The sequence below is a fragment of the Macrobrachium rosenbergii genome, chromosome 37 (assembly GCF_040412425.1).
Source record: "Macrobrachium rosenbergii isolate ZJJX-2024 chromosome 37, ASM4041242v1, whole genome shotgun sequence".
Taxonomy (NCBI): domain Eukaryota; kingdom Metazoa; phylum Arthropoda; class Malacostraca; order Decapoda; family Palaemonidae; genus Macrobrachium; species Macrobrachium rosenbergii.
This window is the reverse complement of record NC_089777.1, coordinates 43,428,176-43,450,752: the sequence shown is the minus strand read 5'-3', so window position 1 is coordinate 43,450,752 and position 22,577 is coordinate 43,428,176. Positions and strand designations below refer to the sequence as shown.

General features: G+C 39.3%; 1 protein-coding gene across 1 annotated transcript in view; it reads left to right on the top strand.

Annotated features, from left to right (window-relative positions):
- Nucleotides 1-1,698: 1,698 nt before the first annotated feature.
- Nucleotides 1,699-22,577, top strand: part of LOC136825533 (thioredoxin-related transmembrane protein 1-like) — an 80,690-nt gene continuing 59,811 nt past the window's right edge. Inside the window, exons 1-3 of the mRNA XM_067082106.1 lie at nt 1,699-2,506; nt 17,493-17,654; nt 18,293-18,449. Of these exons, the coding sequence (XP_066938207.1) occupies nt 2,361-2,506; nt 17,493-17,654; nt 18,293-18,449 (465 nt within the window). The 5' untranslated portion in view covers nt 1,699-2,360. The remainder of the gene's footprint in view (nt 2,507-17,492; nt 17,655-18,292; nt 18,450-22,577) is intronic.

Genomic DNA, 22,577 nt, shown 5'->3' with positions numbered 1-22,577 from the left:
GACTTAACCAAAACAAATAAAATCAACAACATATAAATGTAAAATCAAAATTGAAAAGTGTATGCCTGGATTAAACTGGTCAACTGAGGGGAGCCGGCGCACCTAGCAAGGGCAAATAAGTCTCCAACTTGCCAACCACTTCAGGATGGATAGTAGTGATGGTTTTGAAAATGAAGCCATGGGTAAAGATCGACAATAAGAACATTATAGGGATATGATAACCTCTTGCTGAACCACCAGGCATCCTCGAGCCTTCTACTGCGCCTGCCAAACGCATCTTGAAAAACAAGAGGAAGAGTGAATTAACAGAAAAGTGTACTTGAGTATACCCCCAAACAAGGGAAGCCCATTCCAGAACAGTGGCACCGTCCAATATCGAAGAACTGTAGTTTATTTCGAAGTGGTCTTCTCCTAGAACAGATGACTACCAGGCTAGTGAGTCTCCACTACACAACAAAAAAGGACAGACCGAAAGAGGCAATAAGTGTAGGGAGTTCAATATTGCCAAGTGTGTCAACAGTGAAAATATGTAGCAACATTTCACTGTAATGCAAAAAGTACTTTCATAATTCTCACAGAGAGAGAGAGAGAGAGAGAGAGAGAGAGAGAGAGAGAGGGGATGCGATGTAGCACATGTTTAAGGGGCGGGGGTTGGGGAAAGAGTTGGGGATATCTACATGTAAATTTACCAGTAGTTCGCCTCCTCGTATGGACCTAGTCATTATTTGTTAAAGTTACTGAAAGCAGTGATGCTAGATCTGACTTCAGGATTGTATACAATATGGCAAATTGCCCCAAGTATTGGTGTCGCTGCAATACCTGGAAGTTGTCTGTTTTAAGACTAAATATGTGTCCAAGCTGTTCTGTGATACCTCAGATGCAACAAGGGAAACAGTTCCTAAGAGGCCATGCGAGCAAATGATGTTGCATTTTCGCCCTATTTACGTTCATGTCTAAGCTAGATGTTGCTTCGCCCTGAGTCTAGCACAATAAAGACGAGAGAGAGAGAGAGAGAGAGAGAGAGAGAGAGAGAGAGAGAGAGAGAGAGAGAGAGATCCTATCTACGCAGGTGCTATAACGTTCATTCTTTTTTAACGCTGTCTGCATTAACATGTTATAGATTCTATAAACCAGATTCTCTGCCGATATTCATTGAACACTCAAGATATTAAAATATACCCATTAACGTAAGCGTAACGTCGCAGATTGTCCAAGAACGCAATATTATGTAGCCTACTCCAGACTGCTGACAAAAACAGTCTCTGCTGAGCAAACAAATAAAAACGATGGCACGTGCCCCCTGCCACACAAAAGCGCTTAAGCACACTTAACCTGGTCTCTTCGTTAGTGCTTATCTACTTTGTTTCACACCAACTCCATTGGTGGGTCGTTTAGTGTTTGAATTTTTGTTTGAAATATAACCCTTCAGAATATTATGCTATTAAATACAACAATTTATTTTGTATTGGGAGAATGTGCATATTACATCACAATCACCATCATGTTGTTTACTAAAACAACTTGAAAGAATTCAGTATTTATTCATCGCTAATTATAACTGAGCACCATTGATGGCTGCAAGCACGTACACAAATGTTCTCTTGGCCAAAGAAAATCAATTATAGGAAAAACAAACATCAGATGGTTGGCTGGGAAGAGTTGCGCTGCGAGGTGAAGTTGTTCAAAAGTTACGTCAGTGCCATAAAAATAGTCACAGTAGCCTCAAGTGTTTGTGTGGTTGCAAGAAACACTTCATTTAGGTTACCTTGTCGTCATTCAGTTATCTTTAGTTTAGTGCGATTGTGAAAATGATTTTGATAATGTTTATACGTTGCTAAATCATTTGTCAGCATTCAGGGCAGGGTTCAATGCATAGTCACCAAAACCTTAAACATTTTTGTTTTGCTTCCAGTATCTAAAAACCTTTCATTTTGGCTTCTGTGTTATTCTTGTTATTGAATTGTTCTATAAACACTCAGAATTATTCAACTGAGCCAATTTATTGTAAAACTAAGTAGTGGAAGTATCGAAATATCGATTTAACAGCAAGAGGCCTACCTAATTTTCTCGGGTGTGGTCAGAACACATAGTAGCAGTGACTCATTTACGCTGAGAAACGGAACCACGATGCATTGGAGAGGCTTTGCATGACTAAGTATCGCGTGCCACTGTCGTAACAGCTGCTGAGATGACATGAGCTCCGAGAGGGCCCAGAAGAGATACCTCATCGATGTGACTAGGGTTTCGTGAAGGACCGAAGGCAGGGACGCCATTCGAACCTCCCGCGTGGCACAGCCGTGACGGCTTCGACCAATCAGAGGCCTCGACGTCGTTGTTTGGGATAGACGTCACCACCGAAGATGGCGGTTGACAGGCGAAGAAGTGCAGTCCTCTTCTTTTTAGTTCTTTTGCAATGTATTTACCAGATTTCGGGCAAGGCGGCCGTCATAGAACTCAATGAAGACAACTGGTACCAGATGCTGGAGGGAGAATGGATGGTGAAGTTGTAAGTTGCCTACATATCGCCATTTGTGCACCGCTGCCGATCTGGTCTGTCTAGGGCGGGGGGGAGAAAGACCTGCTTCCGTTTGTCCTGTCTCGTGTGTGTCTGTGTCTGTCTGTCTGTCTGCCTGCCTGTCTGTTTGTGTGAGTGTCATTTTCCGTGTGGTTGACCTTTTGCATTACCAGCACATCGCTGGGCGGGCAGCCCCGAATCGATTCTTCCTTCGTAATTGTTAGGCCCTGCCCTAAGCGAGAAAGGTTAGCCTATGGTCGAGATTTTGTTGAAGCTCGTCCTCACCACCTTAGGCGATTTGTTAATGTTATTATTCAGAAGATGAGCCCTTTTCATATGGAATAAGCCCACAGGGCCATTGACTCGAAATTTAAGCTTCCAAAGAATTTGGTGTTCACTTGGAAGAAGTTGAGTAGGTAAAGCTAAATACAGAAAAAGGAGATCCCATTATTAAAAATGAAAAAAATAAATTAACAAATAGATAAAAATGTAATAAATGCAAGGAAAATAGCATTAGGGTAGTCATGCATTGCGTCTTCGCTTGAACTTCAGGTAAAACTAAGCAATAGCTCTGCATGTGGTGTTACTTTTGTCCAGTAGTATTTTGGTTCCTTATCAAGATTTTACCATTATTTTTTGTCCGTCAACTGTAATTAACCCGAGAAGTTGTATGCGGGGCATCCTGGAATGCTGTTGCAGTGTTATAGGGGAGCTTTTGGTAAAAAGTGGAGTTTCCTTCAGTGGGGGGTTCAGTGGGCTCCACCCCCTGTCTAACACAGCCTGCTAGTTTAGGTTAGTTTAGAGTAGGGTGAAAGTCCAGAAGAACTCCGGATGCATAAAGTACCAAAATTAAAAGTAAAATGTAATATTTTTCATATTTAAAGCATTTTAGACCACTTCTTATGATGAGGAAACACCCACAATTTTGCCATATTAGCTATGGAGGGGGTTGGGGGACAGGTATTATCTAACCTTATAAGTCAAAAACCGAAAATCATTCGATGGGGAACTAGTTTTTCTGAGAATTACATTTTCTGAGAAACATTAAAAAACCTCATTTTCAGAACCAACTCCCTACTGGATGTAAACAAACGACATAGAAAATTTTCGAGGATGCCGATTAGATAATCATTAATATCTCGGATATGGTGAATCTCCTCAAAAAGTGTTCAGAGACAAAGTTTTATTATTTTATATTGTGAAAATTATAGTGTGACCTATTTTCTTATATCTCGCCGTATTGTTGTTCTGGACATTGACCTAGAGTAGTTCCTTTTATAATAGGTTTCCATAGCCAATCCCTTCTTAAATGTAGGGCTCCCTAATGACTTGCGAATGCACGGAACCATTCCACAACAATAACGTGGCAGTCCGGTCTTTCTCCCAGTGTTTTTCCCCACCCAAAACCCCACGTTCCCAAAGGGTCCCCAACCATGTTGGGTAGATATGAGGTTAATAATAATTGACTGACAATAAACAGCACCACCTCCTTCATCACCAACACTAAAAGTATAGGAAAAATCAATTTCCGAGGTAATAGTCCGTGTGGAGCTGTTGCTTAGATACACCGAACTTCTGAAGTTCTAACTGCACAACATCCTCAGGAAAAGTGTTCTGCAGTCCAACGGTGTGAGGAATAAAGGACCTCTGGAACTGAGAAGTTTGACAGCGAGGCACATTTACTGCCTATAAGTGCTGCTGTTCAGCAAATTTGGTTGTTCTCAGCAGGTAAAGGGGATCTGGGATCAATCGTGAATATGAAAGATCTCTGTTTTGGGGGAACTTTCCTGTCAAACAGATTTGGTTTGCCGTGTAGGCTATAACAACCAGTGAAAGTCAAATTTTAGATGTGATAGGCTTAGCATTATCACTTGGCCTAGGCCACGAAATGGACGAAGATGCTTAGGGTATTGAGGCTGCCATATGTTGCTGACTCTTGATAATACAATGTAGGCAAGGCCACGATTTAAGAGGAAGTGAAATAAACAGGGTCAAGGAAGTGTCATCTACAACTAGATCTAGCATAACTTAATTGTAGTATAGTTTAGACTGATAGCATTACATGTTTGCATCGCAGCCAGATCTGGCCTGGTCATTAGCTGGGCTGCGTCCATAGGCTACATGGCACATACAACATCTGTCTGTAATGGGCCTGTGGCATATTGTTTCACTCAATGTCACTAGTCCAGGTTAGTCTTTTTGATCGTGGCTCTAGAGTTAAAATATTGAAAGGTTTCCATGTAGCCTACACAAGACTGAACATGTAAAAAAAAAAGTAAAAGGTGGTTTGTGGTTTGTGAAGTACTGTAGGCTATCTGGCAAAGTTAGGATAAGCCTCTGTTATTTAATTTGGTAAGTGCATGCCTTACTGTCTTACTGTCGTTAAATGCACATGCTCCACTTCTTTAACCTCAGGGATATATCTAGAATAGTATTTCATATTTAGGCTTTCATTTCATATTTAATACGTGTGTTAAAAGAATAGCAGAATATTGTAATCTAGACTGTTAGGATTTTGAGTAATTCTTGATAAATGCTTCAATCAGTGAATCAAAGTAACCTATATTTTGGTTTCATGTCAGAATGTTACATCCTTATCCCTTACACTTCCCAAGGGTACTGTAGTAAGGTACTCTTACTTTTATTTAAAATTGCTTCCTTGGAAGTCATTAGTTACTGTTCTTTTGTTTTTTCATTGGTACAAAAAACTTTGATATGTTGACTGGTTTGAAGTTGTTTCCCCATTTGTCTTGTTCACAAGTACATGTCATACACATCCACCATATTTTTAGAAAATATATTAAGTAGACGTAGGGTTAGTCATGTTATTGAGAGCAGTTGGTTGGGTGAATGATACATACGATGCACAGTACCAGTGGCTTGGACCATTTGCAGATGCAGGCAGATGTATCATTAAATGGCAAAAAAAAAAAAACCACATCTTAACATTTCTAGCCTCTAATAGGGTTCATAAGAAGGACTTGTACTTGAAGGAAACGTGAACTGGGGCAAGATGTACAGTAAACCCCCCGTATTCGTGGGGGATGTGCACCGCAACCCCCCCCCATACCTAAAATCCGCAAATACTTAAAACCTCTCAAAAAACACTTAGAACTGCCTATTTTGATAGTTTAAACACAAAACTCTAAAATTGCTTATACATGAGTATTTTAAATTTTATCACAAAAAGTGCATTTAGTCATGAAAATGATATGAAAATAAAGTAATTAGTGAATATTTCTCAGTGGAAAATACTACTAATGGGTGAATTTTCCATGAGTAATGGGTAGATACGTTCCTAAGAGAAATCTGCGAATACGTGAGTCTGCGAATTGTGAGACCGTGAATCCTGGGGGTTTACTGTAGTGAGGAAAGGTATGAGAGAGAAAGATGTGCAGCTAATGACCCAAGGGACGCTGCAAAGTACCTTTGGTATCATCCAGTGTGCCATTGCTAAGCAAGGCACACTGCAGCTGGTATTCCTTATGAGAGAAGACCAGGTATTATTTAATGGGGCAAATTGTCTAAGCCCTTCGAGGTAAAACCTGTGATAAAAGTGTTGATGATAGTGAACAGTGGTGGACTGGGTCTAAAAATTGTGGTTGCCAAGTGACAAAAGGGAGAGCCCACTCCAACCCTCGGCCACAATACTATAATAGAGTTCATGTGAAAATACATAAAATATTTGAAAATGCATAAGATGAAATACAGAAGACAAATTATTGGAACTTTGATTTTTTTCACTAATAAGTGTAAATCACCTAGACATATGATTGATAGTGTAAAGTAATACCAAATGTAGATACATAATTGTTTAGTTGAATTTCCAATCAAAAGTTTGACATGCAGAGTAGTGTTATTTTGAACTGTTTGCAAACTAAAAATGTAATCCAGTATATAAACCTGTAAAGAAAATTAAATATCTTCAATGAAATATCAAGAAGATACATATAGCCTGCATTCTTTTTAAGTTTTCTACCAACAAAGAAGTTTTTTCAAATAATTTAAACATATATAGCATTTAACATTAATCATACATATGTCAAATTTAACCACATCCCCTTTATTTGGTCTATCCCATCAAAAGACTATATTTATGTGGTTTTGATTACTTCCTTTCATACTTTTTCATGAGACCCTTTTGAAACACAAAATAAAGATATAATTTCAGTGCAGAAGTATAACATGCATATACCAATTTATTTAGAATTTTGAAATGTTTGGATATATCTAAGCATACTTGTACTGCACAATTTGTATATAGACAGCTAAAAACTACAAAGACCTGTTACATGCATCTCACTGTATTAGGAGCAATTGCTTAAGTTCACTGGAGGATTGTGCAAATCTGTTAATAATTACCTCAGTGTCCAGTCCATCTAACATTTCCTTTTCAATGGATAGTAACATGTAAGATTCCAAGTTTTCCTCAGACATCGAATTTCTTAACCTTGTCTTTATAATCTTCAGTTTTGAAAATGCTATCTCGCACTGTATATACTTGGGTAACAGATAGTTTGCAAATTATTATTATATATATAGTTCATAAAGGTTACGATATGCCTTGTTATGAGGTCTGTTGGAAGCTAGAATTTTCAGTATACAAGATGGGTGGGTAGTGCACATTTTACAGTTGGTGCAACTGCTGCCCACATTTTCACCATCATTAAGTAATGACTTTAAAACAAAGTTGAAGCCAAAGAAAAGTTCTAATTTCACTTGATCTTTGATGATTTGTGGGAACAACTTGATAACTACTATCAATACTTTATCTTCAAGACCTTTCTCATCAATTGTTTTAACTTCGTAGACTCCAGTCAATATAAATTGTTATACAACATTAGAGCACAGGCAAGATAAATCTTTATACAACTGTTTGTGTTGTGCAAAGTGTGGTTCCAGTGACTGAACAATATGATCCATGATCAAATTAAACATTCCATCTAAAATCAACTAGGGGATCTGGGGAGCTTCCTTCATCACTAGCAAGTTCATCTGCCATTTTATCTTTTTCACTCTCTTAACTGTCAATGAATCTTCCAAAGCATCCATTTGAAATGCTTTATGTTCATTCAGATTCATATGCACAATCTCCTCTTTACATATAATTACAAATTCTAAAGCCTTGATGTGGACGTTATCAAATGTTCTTGTCTGTTCCTTCAACTTCGTTGTAGCTGTATATACCAAACTCCATGCAGTAAACATATCTAATTCACATGTCTGTAGGTATTTTGATAATGTGGCTGCAGTTTCAAATATATACAAATAAGTAAATACAGTCAATATGGTTTCAAACTTTTGAAGACCTTGAAGCAAAACACTTGATTCATACTTTGTTTTTGCATCAAACTCGTTTGATTCTTGAATCATTGTTAAGCATGCCAATAAATCTACACAAGTAATCACAGAAGCATCATCAAAGCATCCAAGTATAGTTGTTACTGCATTTGATTTCTTTGACCATCTAGTCTCACCAATTAGCTTTAATCATTCCATTTTAAATGAGTGACTTACCAAGTAATTACATAGCTACTAGCTTTCTATACGGCAGTCTAAGAATTCAAATTTCGCGGTGGCGCTGCTATCATTCGTGGAGGTGTTCGTCCCACCGATGCTTCTAGACCAGTGGTTTTCAAATCTTTTTTGAGTGATGGCACCCTAACTAATGTAATCATTACTGTGGCACCCCTTCTTCACCATCCCACCATATCGCATGAATTAACTTCTTATTTAATGAATAAAATTATTTTCCATACTACACACACACATACATATAGACGTGTGTGTGTGAACGTATTAGAGTAGACACACTGATAATAATTATATGAAGACTTCCGCAAACCTTTTTTTTTTTTTTTTTGCAAATGTTCACTGAGATGATCTAGCCAAGACAAAACTCATGACAATCTTACGGCACCCCTAGGCACTGTCTGTGGCACCCCAAGGTGCCACGGCACCCAGTTTGAGAATCACTGTTCTAGGCCAAGGTCCCTGTTAAACTCCCCTTGCAAACATGGGAGGAAGCAAACTGGCAGTCCAAGGGAGGTCAGCAGGGTTTGCCCACGAGCAGTCGTCGCCTCATCCGAGCCTGTTGTCCACCAATCCCAGGCTGCAGAAGAACGCCGTTGGAAAGGTGTTTGAATGGATACCCATACCCTTTCTTAAAGTGATTCAGATTCTCCCGCATCTAAGAAATGCAGTGACTATTTTGCCCATGTATCTAGGCCACTGAAAAGGCCGGGCGCTTCAATGGATTCAGATTCGTCCCCGTCTCGTAAGCGAGCAGTAGAGAGAGAACGTAGCCTTCTCCTTTCTTGTAGTTTTTGGGATTCGCCAACAAGAGATTCTCGCTCCCTTTCAGGTGCAAAAGTGCGTCCCGTCTCCAAACGAGTGTGTGCCAGTCCAGCTCATGGGTGTCAAGAATACGAGCGCCCAGGGTACGTTAGTGGTGTGCGCAGGTGCCAACTCATAGATTGTTCGGCATCCGAGCTTTCGTCTTTAGAGTGCCCATCATTGTCCGAGCGCCCATCGCATGAGCTCGCGGCTCTCGCCTTGCCTGTTCATGAGCACCCAGATTCCGAGTTAGAAGAGCCCGTGTTTGACTGCTTGGAGCAGGAACGTCAGATGGCTGAGCGCCCATCCTTGGCGCGCCACATGTCTGCGGACAATGCAGTCACTTCCAAGGAGTCAGTGTCTGCTTCAACAGCGGATGGGCGCCCATCGTCTGTGCGTCCAGTCACTGGGGGCGCCTCTCTCGTATTCCACCCCACTTCTAATTTCTTCGTGACCCCGCAAGGAGAATTTCCAGTTTCGGATGCCGCAAGAGAATTTCCGTCTGTTTCTCAAGACCCCTCATTGGCGCTACTTCAACTCCGGCTTGATAAAGTGTTGAGCCTTCTTGAGAAGCCAACTCCAGTAGTGCAAGACACCGTGGAACCCCCAGGATCCCCGTTTTGTCCGTCGAGGAACCTGCAGAAGAGAAGCAACCTACCTCTCATTACTCTGCACTACTCAGGTTTTTCCTGGTCTGCTACCTGTCGTTCTTCTCTCCAGTTGTCCCATTATCGCCGGGTTTGGCCTACTTGATGCGACAGCCACCAGGTACCGCCAGACTGCCGCGTATGGTGTTGTCTTCGTCGTCGAAGAAAGCTTTCGGCTGCATGGATGCCTGGCTAGCAGAGAAGAGGAAAGTCAGGAAGGCGGTTTTCTGTGCACCTCCCTCTCGTTTGATAAGGCAGAAGTATCTGTCTTATGCAAATGGAGAAGCTCCGTCCTTGGGAGTTTGTCTCCTCTCAAGGGGACTTCTCCAGTATCGTAGATGCTTCTCGTCGCTCTGCTTTCTCTTCGGCCAGAATTCCCTTCACAATCTCGGAGTTAGACCATCTTCTTAAAGATATATTCAAAGTCTTCGAGATCTTTAATTTTCTAGATTGGACGGTGGGAGCCCTAGCCAAGAAGATAGAAGACTGTACGTCCCTTCAAGAGAACTTTGCTTCGGACTGGCTGGGAGTACTGGGGTGCTTGGATAGAGCCGTAAGAGATGGAGCACTAGAACTAGCAACCATCTTCACAACAGGAGTCCTCAAGAAACGAGATTTGTGGTGCTCGTACACGGCAAAAGGAGTCACCCCATCGGAACGTTCTTCGCTTCTTTTTGCACCCCTGGACAAGAATAGTCTGTTCCCACAGGACACACTGGAACAGATTTCAGTAGATCTACAGGAGAAGTCGACTCGAGACCTCCTCGCTCAATCTACCAAAACAACTAAGTTCCCTGCAAGAGCCACTTGAAGCACAACTCCTAGAATGTCGTCGCCCCGGCAGCAACAACCCTTTTGAGGTTCTAGAGGCCATTTCCAGTCCTGACCTATAGCCAACCTCTGCACCTCCAGGCCATCTAGGAAACCCATTAACAAATCAACTCTTAGAAAATGAGACGTCCGTCCTCCATGTTCCAGTGGGAGCAAGACTTTCCCATTTCTGGACAGTATGGGAGAAGAAAAATGTGGAGCCGTGGGTACTGAAAATATTGAGAGAAGGCTATGTGATCCCCTTCAGGGAGAAACCTCCCTTAGTAACCTCTCCCATCAGCTTAGCAGCCTACTCAGTAGACTCAGAGAGGTTGTCAGCCCTATCTCGTGAAGTGTCAGCCCTTCTAGAGAAGAAAGCCGTGGAAGTAGTTGAGGATGTAAACACAAGGGGATTTTACAACCGCCTCTTCGTGGTTCCCAAGTCATCGGGAGGATGGAGACCTGTCCTAGACATCAGTGCCCTGAACCGCATCGTTCAAACAACGAAATTCAAAATGGAGACGAATCAGTCGGTTTTGTCAGCCATCCATCAGGGAGACTGGATGGTTACGATCGACATGCAAGATGCTTACTTCCACATTCCAATTCACCTGGACTCCAGGAAATATCTGAGATTCATGTTCCAGGACAGAATCTTCCAGTTTCGGGCACTCTGCTTCGGACTCTCCATAGCCCCTCAAGTTTTTACCCTGGTACTCACTCCCCTAGTAAAATGGCCACATCTTATGGGGACAAACCTCTTTCTGTACCTTGACGATTAGCTCCTATGCTCCCCCTCGAGATCTCAGTGCATGGAGGAACTCTAGAAAACTCTTCGTCTCGCCCAAGAATTAGGCCTTTTAATAAACTTCAAGAAATCACAGTTAGTCCCAACTCAGTTTGTTCTATATTTGGGGATAGTGATAGACTCTCAGAGTTTTTGGGCTTTTCCATCCCAACAAAGGATACTGTCTTGCTGCAAGAAAGTCCAGGACTTCGTAACTCGCCACTCCTGCTCAGCCAACGCATGGATGAGTCTTCTTGGAACTCTCTCTTCCATAGAGAAGTTTGTTCCATTAGACAGGCTACATACATGAGCACTGCAATTTTACCTCAAGGCCAATTGGAAAAGGAAGTCGTTCCCGGACTCATTTATTTTCAGCATCACTCCCCAAATAAAAGAGGACCTCAGGTGGTGGCTAGTGGAAGACAGATTCTCAACAGGAAGGTCTCTGGCTCCAACGAACCCCAACCTAACATTATACTCAGACGCTTCGGATCTGGGTTGGGGAGCCCTTCTCAACAACATGGAGGTGTTAGGAACATGGTCTCCTTCCGAAAGAAACCACATCAATGTAAAGGAACTGAAAGTGATTCATCTGGCACTTCAACACTTTGCAACGCTAACCTTCCACAAGACAGTAGTGGTTCATTCGGACAGCATGACTGCCCTAGCTTATATCAAGAATCAAGGAGGGACCCATTCTTTTAAGCTCTGCAAAGCGACAAAGAATTTTCTCCTTTGGGCAAGGAACAACAAAGGCCCAATTAGTGACTCGCTTCATTCAGGGCAAGATGAACGTCCTTGCGGACGAATTGAGTCGTGGCAAACAGGTCCTACTGACGGAATGGACATTCAGTCCACAGGTGTGCACCCACCTGTGGAAGCTGTGGGGAAAGCCGTGGATAGACCTGTTTGTGACATCAAGGAACAATCGACTTCCTTTGTATTGCTCCCCAGCTCAGGACCCACAAGCATGGGCAACAGATGCCATGTTGCAGGACTGGTCGAACCTTGACCTTTATGCCTTTCCTTCCTTCAGCATGGTGAGGGAAGTGTTGAAGTTCAATTCACACAACAACGTGTCAATGACCCTAGTCGCTCCCTTTTGGCCACACAATGAGTGGTTCCCTGATCTGTTGAGCCTTTTGACAGACTTCCCAAGGCTACTTCCTCAGAGGAGGTCTTCTCAGACAGCCGCACTTCCTCCGATACCATCAAGGGTTATCCACTCTCGCTCTGACAGGCTTCAGACTGTCAGGGAGCTTGTCAGAGTGAAAGGATTTTCAAGGAAGGTTGCAAAGGCTATTGCCAAGTGCAGACGACAGTCTTCCTCTGCAGTCTACCAATTCAAGTGGGCAGTTTTTAGGAAGTGGTGCCGAGAGCGAAATATTTCCTCTTCTCAAACATCTGTAGCCCAAATCGTAGATTTTCTTTATCTTAGAACATCGAAAGGACTCCCAACATCTACCATCAAGGGTTACAGAGCGATGTTGAGTTCAGTATTCAAACATAGAGGACAAGACCTGTCTTCAAACTAAGACAGTGATTTAATCAAACATTTGAATACTAGTAAGCAAGTTAAACCCTCAGGAGTCACTTGGAACTTGGATGTGGTCCTCAACTGGCTTTCAGGACCACCGTTTGAACCTTTGGAGTCGTTGTCACTTCAGAATCTTACGAAGAAGACATTATTTTTGGTGGCACTGGCTACAGCCAAGAGAGCCAGCGAGCTTCATGCCACTGATAAAAGAGATAGGTTTCTCACAAGGCAGTGCAGTATACTTGCTAATTTTGGATTTTTTGGCCAAAAATGAGGACCCGGCTAACCCTTGGCCTCGCTCCTATTCTATCAAGAGCCTCTCAGAAGTACAGTACTAGGCCCATCCGATCAAGAGAAGTCCTCTGCCCTGTAAGAGCTCTAAGAGTATACCTTGAGAGAACCAAAAACCTTAGAGGATTGGCCCCTAATCTTTGATGTTCTGTTAAAAACCCCAGCTGTCCTTTGTCCAAGAATGCACTAGCATTCTTTTTAAGATACGTGATTTCGGAAGCACATCGGGAGTTCAAGATGATTTATTACCCTTGTGCACAATAAAGGCTCATGAAATAAGAGCCGTGGCAACGTGTTTGGCTTTCAAACGTAACCTGTCTCTCTCTTCAATTTTGCAAACTACATTTTGGAGGTGCAAGTCAGTGCTTGCCATGAAACAGTGTACGAAAAATGCAGTACTTAGGTCTGTTCTTCGCAGCTGGCATGGTATTGGGGGATGAAGGACAGGAGGAATGCCTTCCTTTTTTCCTCTATCCACTCTCCTTGAATAAGGATAGTTGTACTTCTTCGGAAGTCTGGTGGACACTGAGTCGTGAATGTCACCAATCTCTATTTTATGGTTTTGGCTAAAATTTCGTGTGGTGTAGGTTAATTTTATATGGTCTATGTTGTTCTATTGTACTGCGGCCAGGGCAAGGGCAGATCCACATATTATTTATGTGACCCTTTGGGATTGTTAGCTTTGGTAACCTGCGATTAACATCCTACGTTGCAAAGCACCCACTCAATAAAGGCGACCCTTGGCTCCACCGCCATGCCGCTATAGGTCGAGAGGAGCCATGACCAGAGGCAGTACCCGTCTGCTGTTGCTCCCTCACCAGGTAAGGTTACAACAAGCATTCCAAGATGCAAGCTAATTTGCTATCCCAAATTATCCTCCATATCGAGTAGTTTTTTGGGTAGTATATGTCCTTTCATCCCACCTCCACTTAATGTGGGGTTCAGCTATGTAATTATTTGGTAAGTTACTTATATAAAAATGACATTTTAATAATAAAATAAAGTTTTATATATATTTACCAGAGCGTAAACGAATTGGGTTCTTTAGCTACGTTGTGCCTATTCTTCCCTGATAGTGGGCGGGGCAGCATACCTACACCCAAAACAAAAGAGCACTACCGCGAATTTCGAATTTTGATCTGCCGCGTAAAGTAGAAACTATAGCTATGTAATTATTGGGTAAGTTTATATAAAACTTTATTTTATTATAAAAATGTCATTTTTATTATAAAATAAAGTTTTATATATACTTGTCAAGTAATTACATAATCGGAGTCCTCCAGCCTCCCCTTGTATGGACATCAGGGCTAAAGCAAATTGAAGCTCTTTGCCGAGTTGTTCTTATCAGTCCTGAAAGTGGGCGGGACCTTGTCACCTACACGAACGATAGTAGTGCCACTGCAAAATTTGAATTCGTAGACTGCTGTGTAGAAAGCTAGTAGCTATGTAATTACTGTACTTGGTAAGTATATATATAAAACTTTATTTTATCATAAAAATGTCATTTTTTTTCTTGTCCTTGTCCATACAGCCGTTCGCATTATGATGCTTTCACAGTCACAGTTGTAGCTAAATTGTGAAACAAATTAGATAGATAGATAGATAGGCATTCCCTGGTTATTGGCGGGGTTCCATCCTGAGGGTGTGATGATAACTGAAAATCGGCAATTTTCGGGGCTTATCGGCGCCGAAAAGCACAGATTTTCGGTTATCAGTGCTTATGTTAGGTATGTATCAGCGCCAATACCCAATTATTGGTGGCGATAAGCGGAAATCAGTGATTTTCATTGCTAGACAAGCGCCATAAAACTGGATCGCCGTTAACTGAGCCCGCCGTTAACTGGGGACTCCCTGTACAGGTAGTTCTCGAATTACAATAATTCGTCTTACAATAATTCGAGTTTGCGATGGGGTTAGCAATTAATACTGATACAACAATATTTAGAAAATATTTTTAAATTTTGCGCAGGCACAGGCAACAGCCTACAATCAGGCAGCAAGAGAGACCAACTTACAATAGACCAACTTCTTTTCCTCCATCTCTTCATTCCATCTTCTAGTTAAAAAAGTATATAAGAGAATGATAAAAGTATCGTTAGTAACCTTATACTCTTGCGAAAATGCGTACAGCCATAAACAACCAAGCGAGAAGCTGCTGTTTTGCTAATAACCGAATCAGATAACAACTGTTTTGCTTGTATTTCAATCATCGTACTGTTAAACAGTTACTGTAGTTATGTTAAAAATGACGTCAAGTACAATAGGACTGATATTTTTTTACATTATACCCTTATCCGCTTTGGAGAAAAGATCGGCAAGGAAATATACTGCTACAGTGAATTTAAGCTGCAAGTTGTAGCAGAAGCTGAGAAAACAGTGCTCAGGCTGCTAATGACTATAAATTATCGTGCATTGGCAACATGGTTGAAACTTGACTGTAAATAAAATTGGAGAGAAAGTATTTTAATCAAAACTACTGGGCTTGAAAGAAGACATATTACTGCTGTTTTCATGCTGATAAAAGATAAATACATAAAGCTCGCATTATGATGATGAAATCCAGAGAAAATCGCGTACGGAATCTTGATTTTTTTTTTACACAAAACAAACATGCCACTGACGTCATCTATTAACGAAAAAATAGCTAAATTGATTTCACAATGAGACATATTTAAGTTATATTTAGACTTAAAAATACTTTGTATGACGAAAAATATCCTTGTCCCACGTAAATAAAATATCCAGAGATTCATTTACGCTAACTAGAAGCAAGAAAAGCGCTCTGAACTGTGTTAAATGTGGCGAAATAAACACCGCGTGATTGATTCCCAAACCAAAACATTTGATCGCTATGATTGCAATTTATAATGCAAAAGCAATATGAGAATATATACAATTGGATACATTGTAGTAAAGCATAAGTTTTTAAAAGATCCATGGAAAAAACGCACATTTATTATTTTGATGTTTGTATAATACAGTGTTAATATGTGAAAATAGAGTACAGTATAATGTAGGCTAGGCTACCGTATATGATATACCAAAGTGTAGGCTAAGCCTTGTTTGTTATTCAATTTCTCTTTATACTTAATTATCATAAGTCAATCTGCATTGAACCTGCAGAATTAGCTGACACTAATAATTACTATTCCGTATCTGTATAGAGTATACTGTGCAGTGTAGGCTAGGCTACCATATATGTATAGATGGTACTGATTACTCTAGTGTAGGCTAGGCCATATTCGAGATACGATTTTTTCAACAAGCGATGGTTTTTTTGGAACTAACCCCATTGTAAGTAGGGTATATATATATATATATATATATATATATATATATATATATATATATATATATATATATATATATATATAAACTGAATCACGAAAATATGGAACGTGATGAATATATAAATAAAGATAAAATCCAGTGTTTCCGTTTCATTATTGGATTTTATCTTTTATAGATTTACCATAAAACACTATTTGGGCGCCCATAAAACACTATTTGAACGTTGCAACCAATATATATGGAGCACTTCCTTCATATATATATATATATATATAATATATATATATATATATATATATATATATATATATATATATATATATATATATATATATATATATATATATATATATATATATATATATATATATATATATATATATATATATATATATATATATATATATATATATATATATATATATATATATATATATATATATATATATATATGTGTGTGTGTGTGTGTGTGTCTGTTTGTGTATGTATATTATATTATATATATATATATATGTATGTATATATCTTACATTTAGAAAGGAATTTGTTCGGTAATGAAATTTTCTATGGTCTTAAGGGGCCCACTTGCCATTGGACAAGCTGGCATCCTGGCCAGTCCGCCATTGATAGTGAATTTGGTGTGACAACAGTTGGCCACATATTGATGTAATATGATCAGTAACATTGTGCACATATTCTCTGTTGTGTAGTTACAGTTTTTTTTAGATTTTTAGATTTGTATGTGCTATAAATACTGCCTGGTCAAATTCACTATGCTAACATGAAGTAGGCCCTAAAATTGCACTTCATCCACTCATGTTTGTGCACAGTAGATTGTTGTAGATAGTAATTTTCAGAATGTTCAGGCCTAATTGGTGGTTCACAAGAGTTATCTATAAGAGAAGTGACATTTTACTTGCAAAATGACAATAATTGAATAGAAATGGTATGCTGTCTTTTTCAGTAGTTTTTTCTTGTAAAAGTGTAATGTATGAATGTCTTTTAACTTATTTTTTTTTACCTTGACCTTCCAAACCGCATTTAATGTTACATCTCATTTAATGTTACAGAGTATCCTATTTGGATTAAGTTACTAGTATACTGTAGGCTAGCCTGGTGCGTGGACATTTTTTCCCAGTATTCTGTCAGTTTGAGAAAGACAAGTTAAAAGATGTTCATCAGTCATGGTTTGATATGTAGAGCATTTAAAAATGGTTAATTTTTTTATTTTTATTTTTGGGTACCAAAACTTTCTTAAGAGTGCATATTGTTTTTCAGCTTTGCACCTTGGTGTCCAGCTTGTAAAACACTTAAGCCTATTTGGGAAGATTTTGCATCGTGGAGTGATGACCTTGGAATCTCTGTAGGTCAGGTTGATGTGACGTCGTCTCCAGGACTGTCTGGAAGGTTTATGGTGATAGCATTACCCACCATATACCAGTAAGTTCCTCTTCATGAATGTCCTGTTTTACCTGTGTTGTACTCTATTTGTATGAACATTTTCCTTTCTCTGTGAAACGTTTCTGGAGTATGCACTTTGTCTGGCAAAACTTAAAAAAAGATTGTGAGCAAATTAAACACTGTGTAGATTGTAATGTGATGACAAGGTAAGGGATTATATGCTTAAAAGATAAATTAATTTGTTAAGCCTTTTACAAATGACATGGTATGATTGATTAATTTCTGTAATACTGGTAGGAAATTTAGAAATAAGAGTTGCCAACAATCCTTCCTCTCTGATTCATGGTTGATGGTCAGATCCCAGGTAAATCATGGCATGTCTATTTGAACTCACAGAATTTTTAACTGATATAATATTGATATTAGAGATTAGCGAGTGCCTCAGTAACTTGAACATGCTACAGTCTTCAGAATACTGTACGGTATAGAAAATGTTATACAATACTGTGTATTTTTTCTGTAAGATTGCTTTATGTACAAGTTTTTTCTCGTCAAGTTTAGCACATTAAGAGTTCATTGCCTGCTGTGACTAACAAAGTGAATGATACTAGATTAACAAACTGTTGGGTTGAAACACCTTGAATACTAGGAATTTAATGCCACATCCCACTCTGCAGTGTTAAAGATGGGGTCTTCCGTCAGTACCGTGGTTCTCGTGACAAAGACGAGTTCATGAGTTTTATAGAAGAGAAAAGGTGGGAAGCAGTGGAGGAAGTTCCAGCATGGAAGTCACCAGCATCAGTGCAGATGTCTGTAGTTGCCCAGTTCTTTAAGGTAGGTTTTGTGGATGTTAAGTTTTGTTTAATCTGTATACATATATATCTTAATTGTTGATGCAGTTTAGTTCTGATAGCATGAAAATTTTCTGCGAAAGTAGATATTTTTTTTATTTGCGTTTACTTGAAAAAAGTATGATTTAAGTTTTATCATGTCTGCATTGAATTATGGCAATTTTTAATTAAAAGTATAGATCTTTTATGAGGCATGGGTATCTTTGAATAAAATATCGGTACTTGACACTGCCCCATAATGCCTGACAGTATTATTTGATTACTGGCATCAGGCAGTTATGATGGTGTCATTATCATGATTTTTTTAGTATGGTAGTGTCCTAGGATTAGGATCTTCTAAATAATGCATTCGATTTGGTTTTAAAGTTCATATTTTTTCATTGTGGAATAGTGTATTATTTGATGTATGACTTTGAGATGGGTTCAGTGTTGTTTCCCTCTTGTATGCATAAGGGATTGTAGGGGCTTTTGATAGTACACAATTGGGGCAGTATGAAGGGAACAAATTTAGAGGTTACTAAATTAAACTCTGATTTTCCTTAATCTAATTTATTTCCTTAATATTACACTTATTCCTACTTACTCTTACTATTTACCAAAACAATCTTCCTATACTTAAACTTAGCCTAACTTAATATTATAGATCACCAAAACCTATCCTTAGTTCCTTAACCTAACTTCTTATAGTTTTTTTTGCCCAGTAATTTTAAGAACCTAATCTAATTTTATTTCTTAATCCTCAAAATGGAAACACATCCAATGCTTGAAAGGTTAATCTTCAAAGTCTACTTGGGATTGTCCAACAAAGATCATTTGAGAATCAAACATGCTTTTCTTTAAGTAGAATTCTGTACACAACTTCACTGTAACCTGATTCACACTGTGATTCCTCTCTCAATGTTTTTTTCGTTTCCTTGGAACAAATCTATAACAATCAGTTTATAGTGTCTTGTATTATCATTTTCAACTGCAAACTTGAGTAAGTCAGCCTCTGGTTCACACAACTAATTTGTAAATAATACTTGCTGCAAAGCATGGCAAGCATTCAGAAGGGAAATAAAGGCCTTGTTTCCTTCACTGTTTCTCAACCAGGTTCTTTCAATTCAAGCACTATGGGCATTAAGGTGAAGGGGAGTCTACTCTACCCTACCACTCTCAAGCAAACTGCAAGTAAAAAAAGAAAAAACATAAAACTTACATTAGACATTCATAACAAAAACACAAAATAAACATAATTAAAAACATCACAACAAAAAAAATGGAACAATCAATTCACACAAACCATCTTTCATCATACAAACCCAAACTTAGCCTACCACAGGATGACTATCAGTGGCCCTGTGAGGAGACCATGCATAATTTTTGATAGTATGGATTGGTCGAAGGACTTTATGTTCGAGTTTCACATACAGAAAGGAAGGTGAGCAAATAGTTAGGCAAGGACAAAAATTTGCCTGTCCTCCTCCTCAAGTGCCTTTGCCTTTATGAGAGTATGAAAGTCTACCCAGTATCTTGCTTTATCCTTTGCCACTCATTTAGCTAGACCTGAGATTCTTTGGCTATGCCTTTAGCTTCCCTTTCAGTTCAGGAAGGAAAGTATATTCCAGTTGCATTAAGCCTTCAAGAGACATTAGAGGGTGGAAAGATAGTCAAGCTCTTCTAGCAGGATTATCCCTAGGAGTAGTGAACTCCAACCTCACCTTATTTTCAGATGCATCTATGATGGGGGAGGGGCATGTGTGGGCAACATAGAGATGTTAGGAATGTGGTCGTCAGAAGAAAACTTGTTGTGTATAGGCAGTTTCGAACTTTTTGCTATATGAAAGAGTCTTCTTCAGTGTGAACACCTGGTCATAGTAGTATTTCAAGAAAATATGACCTTGACATAATGTCAGGAACCTGGGCAGCATGAAGTTGGAGACAATGTTTCTAATAGCGAAAAGATTGCTTCTATAGGTAGAAGCGAGGAACATAGTATTGACTTCCCAGGTAATTCTGGGGAAGGACATGCATTTTGTCAGATCAGTTAAACAGGTAAGGTCAGATTCTGCCGATGGAGTGATCTTTATATCCGCAAGTCTGCCAGTCTCTGTGAAATTTGTGGGGCATTCCAAATGTGGACTTATTCACAAGATTGAATGAGGAACTACCAGGTTATTGTTCCCCCTTCCAGGACCCTCAGGTTTGGGCAGTGGATGCATTTCTTCAAGATGGTCCAATTTGTAGTAATAGGGAAAACTCTGAAGTTTCAGGAAGAATTGCAGGATGACTTGTAGTGCCTTGACGGTCATAGAAGGAACGACTCCTTGACTTTATAGCTCTAATGGTAGATCTGTGAAATTCTTCCGTTAAGAAAAGATCTACTCAGAACCTCTGCATGCAACATTCAACTGTTTGGAGACACTTGACTGTCTCCTCTGAGTGAGAGGGTTTTCTAAGGTATTTTGGGAATCTATCCCTAAATCAAGAAGAGAGAGAACCCTGGCCTTACATCAAAGGCAGTGGTGCCGTTCTAGAGAGATTTCCAGCACCTGTACCTTTGTAGACATCACAAGGTTTTTTTCGTTTTCTTAGTTATAGTAAGAGATGCAGTTCTGCTACTAAAGGATATAGATCTATGCTTTCCTTGTTATTGCATCATGTGCTATTGAATCTTCCCAGTGTTCTGGACCTTATGGTGATGAGGCAATTTGAGACTGAAACCCCCTAGAGTTCAGTATCAATCTCTTCTCATGGATTTAGACATTTTAAAATTATCTGTAGAGCCTTTTGAGTCTTTGGAATCAGTTCCACTGAATTATTTAATAATGAAGACCTTCTTTTCAGTAGTGCTAGCAATAGCTAAAAGAGTGAGTGAGTTTCAAGCATTCTCTCATAAAGTAGGCTTTTGCAAAAGCAATGTTATTTTGCTTTTATTTAGAACTAAAAATGATGTTAAGGCTAAGCTGTAATCAAGAGCAGTAATAATTCTAAATTTTACCTCATTAGTGGGGGAATGAAGAGGAATTTTTTTTCAATGTTTTGGCAGTGAGATATATTCAGATAGGTTAAAGCCTGTAAGGGACAAGGGACAAAATTAACCATTTATTTTGGGGTGTTAGAAGACCTCAAACATCTGATCAGGTCAGTGCATAAATTAGAACCAGATGTGTTACCTTTATTGAAGGTAAATATTTATACAGTACAGTATTGTTAGAGTGGTTGCTACTTCATTTAGTTTTACGAGAGATTTCTCACCTAAGGGTGTGACTGATGTGGTGCAGTGGAAGTGCAATTCTTGTTTGCTACTCATTTACATAGGTACATAGAAATTACATTCTAGAACTGTAAAGCTTCTAGTCTGCTAGTAGTGGGTAGTGTTTTCCTGAACCAAAAGAACGAGTAATATTTTAGGTTCTTTGCTTTTGAATCATAGGTTTTTATTTAATGTTTGGGAGCTGGAAGTTGAAAAAATTGTATTGGAGTGTACCTCTGTATCATTGGATCACTTGGTATTTCTTTTTAGTGTTGTTTTGGGGTTATTTTGGACCCAGGTACAGGGATCTCTTAATGCTGCTTCAATTCACACTGACTGAAGCAGTTTTCTCTGGAAGGTTGCTTTTCTCTGTACACATATGAAAGCCTTGCTGCTCCGCAAAAGGAATTCACCTTGTGGCTACAGTAAGATCCAGGAATGATTCCAGATCAGCTAAGAATAATTTAGGTTTCATACAAGGAACTTTTTTGCCTGATTGGCTGAGTGGATTTTGTCTAGCTGCACTACCCACCACTCTATTTGTAATGTGAAAATCAGCTGTCTTTAACAGTAGGTAAGATTCATCCCAAATAAGATAGATTTTCTTAGTATAATTTATTATTTTGATACCTATTAAAGTAGACCCCTTCCAACCTCCCCACAACTTAGCAGGCTGTTGTAGGAGAATTTTGACAAGGGTAAGACATGCAAAACACACCTGGTGGAGAATATATGAACTAGACAGTCATCCACATTCCCAAGCAAATTCCTCATTTATTTGAAAATATAAATTTTTGTTATTTTAGTATGTTTTATGTAAAGCATTTTAGTTTGTTCATTTCTAATTATGTCTCCAAAGAATGAGCTATCTAAGAT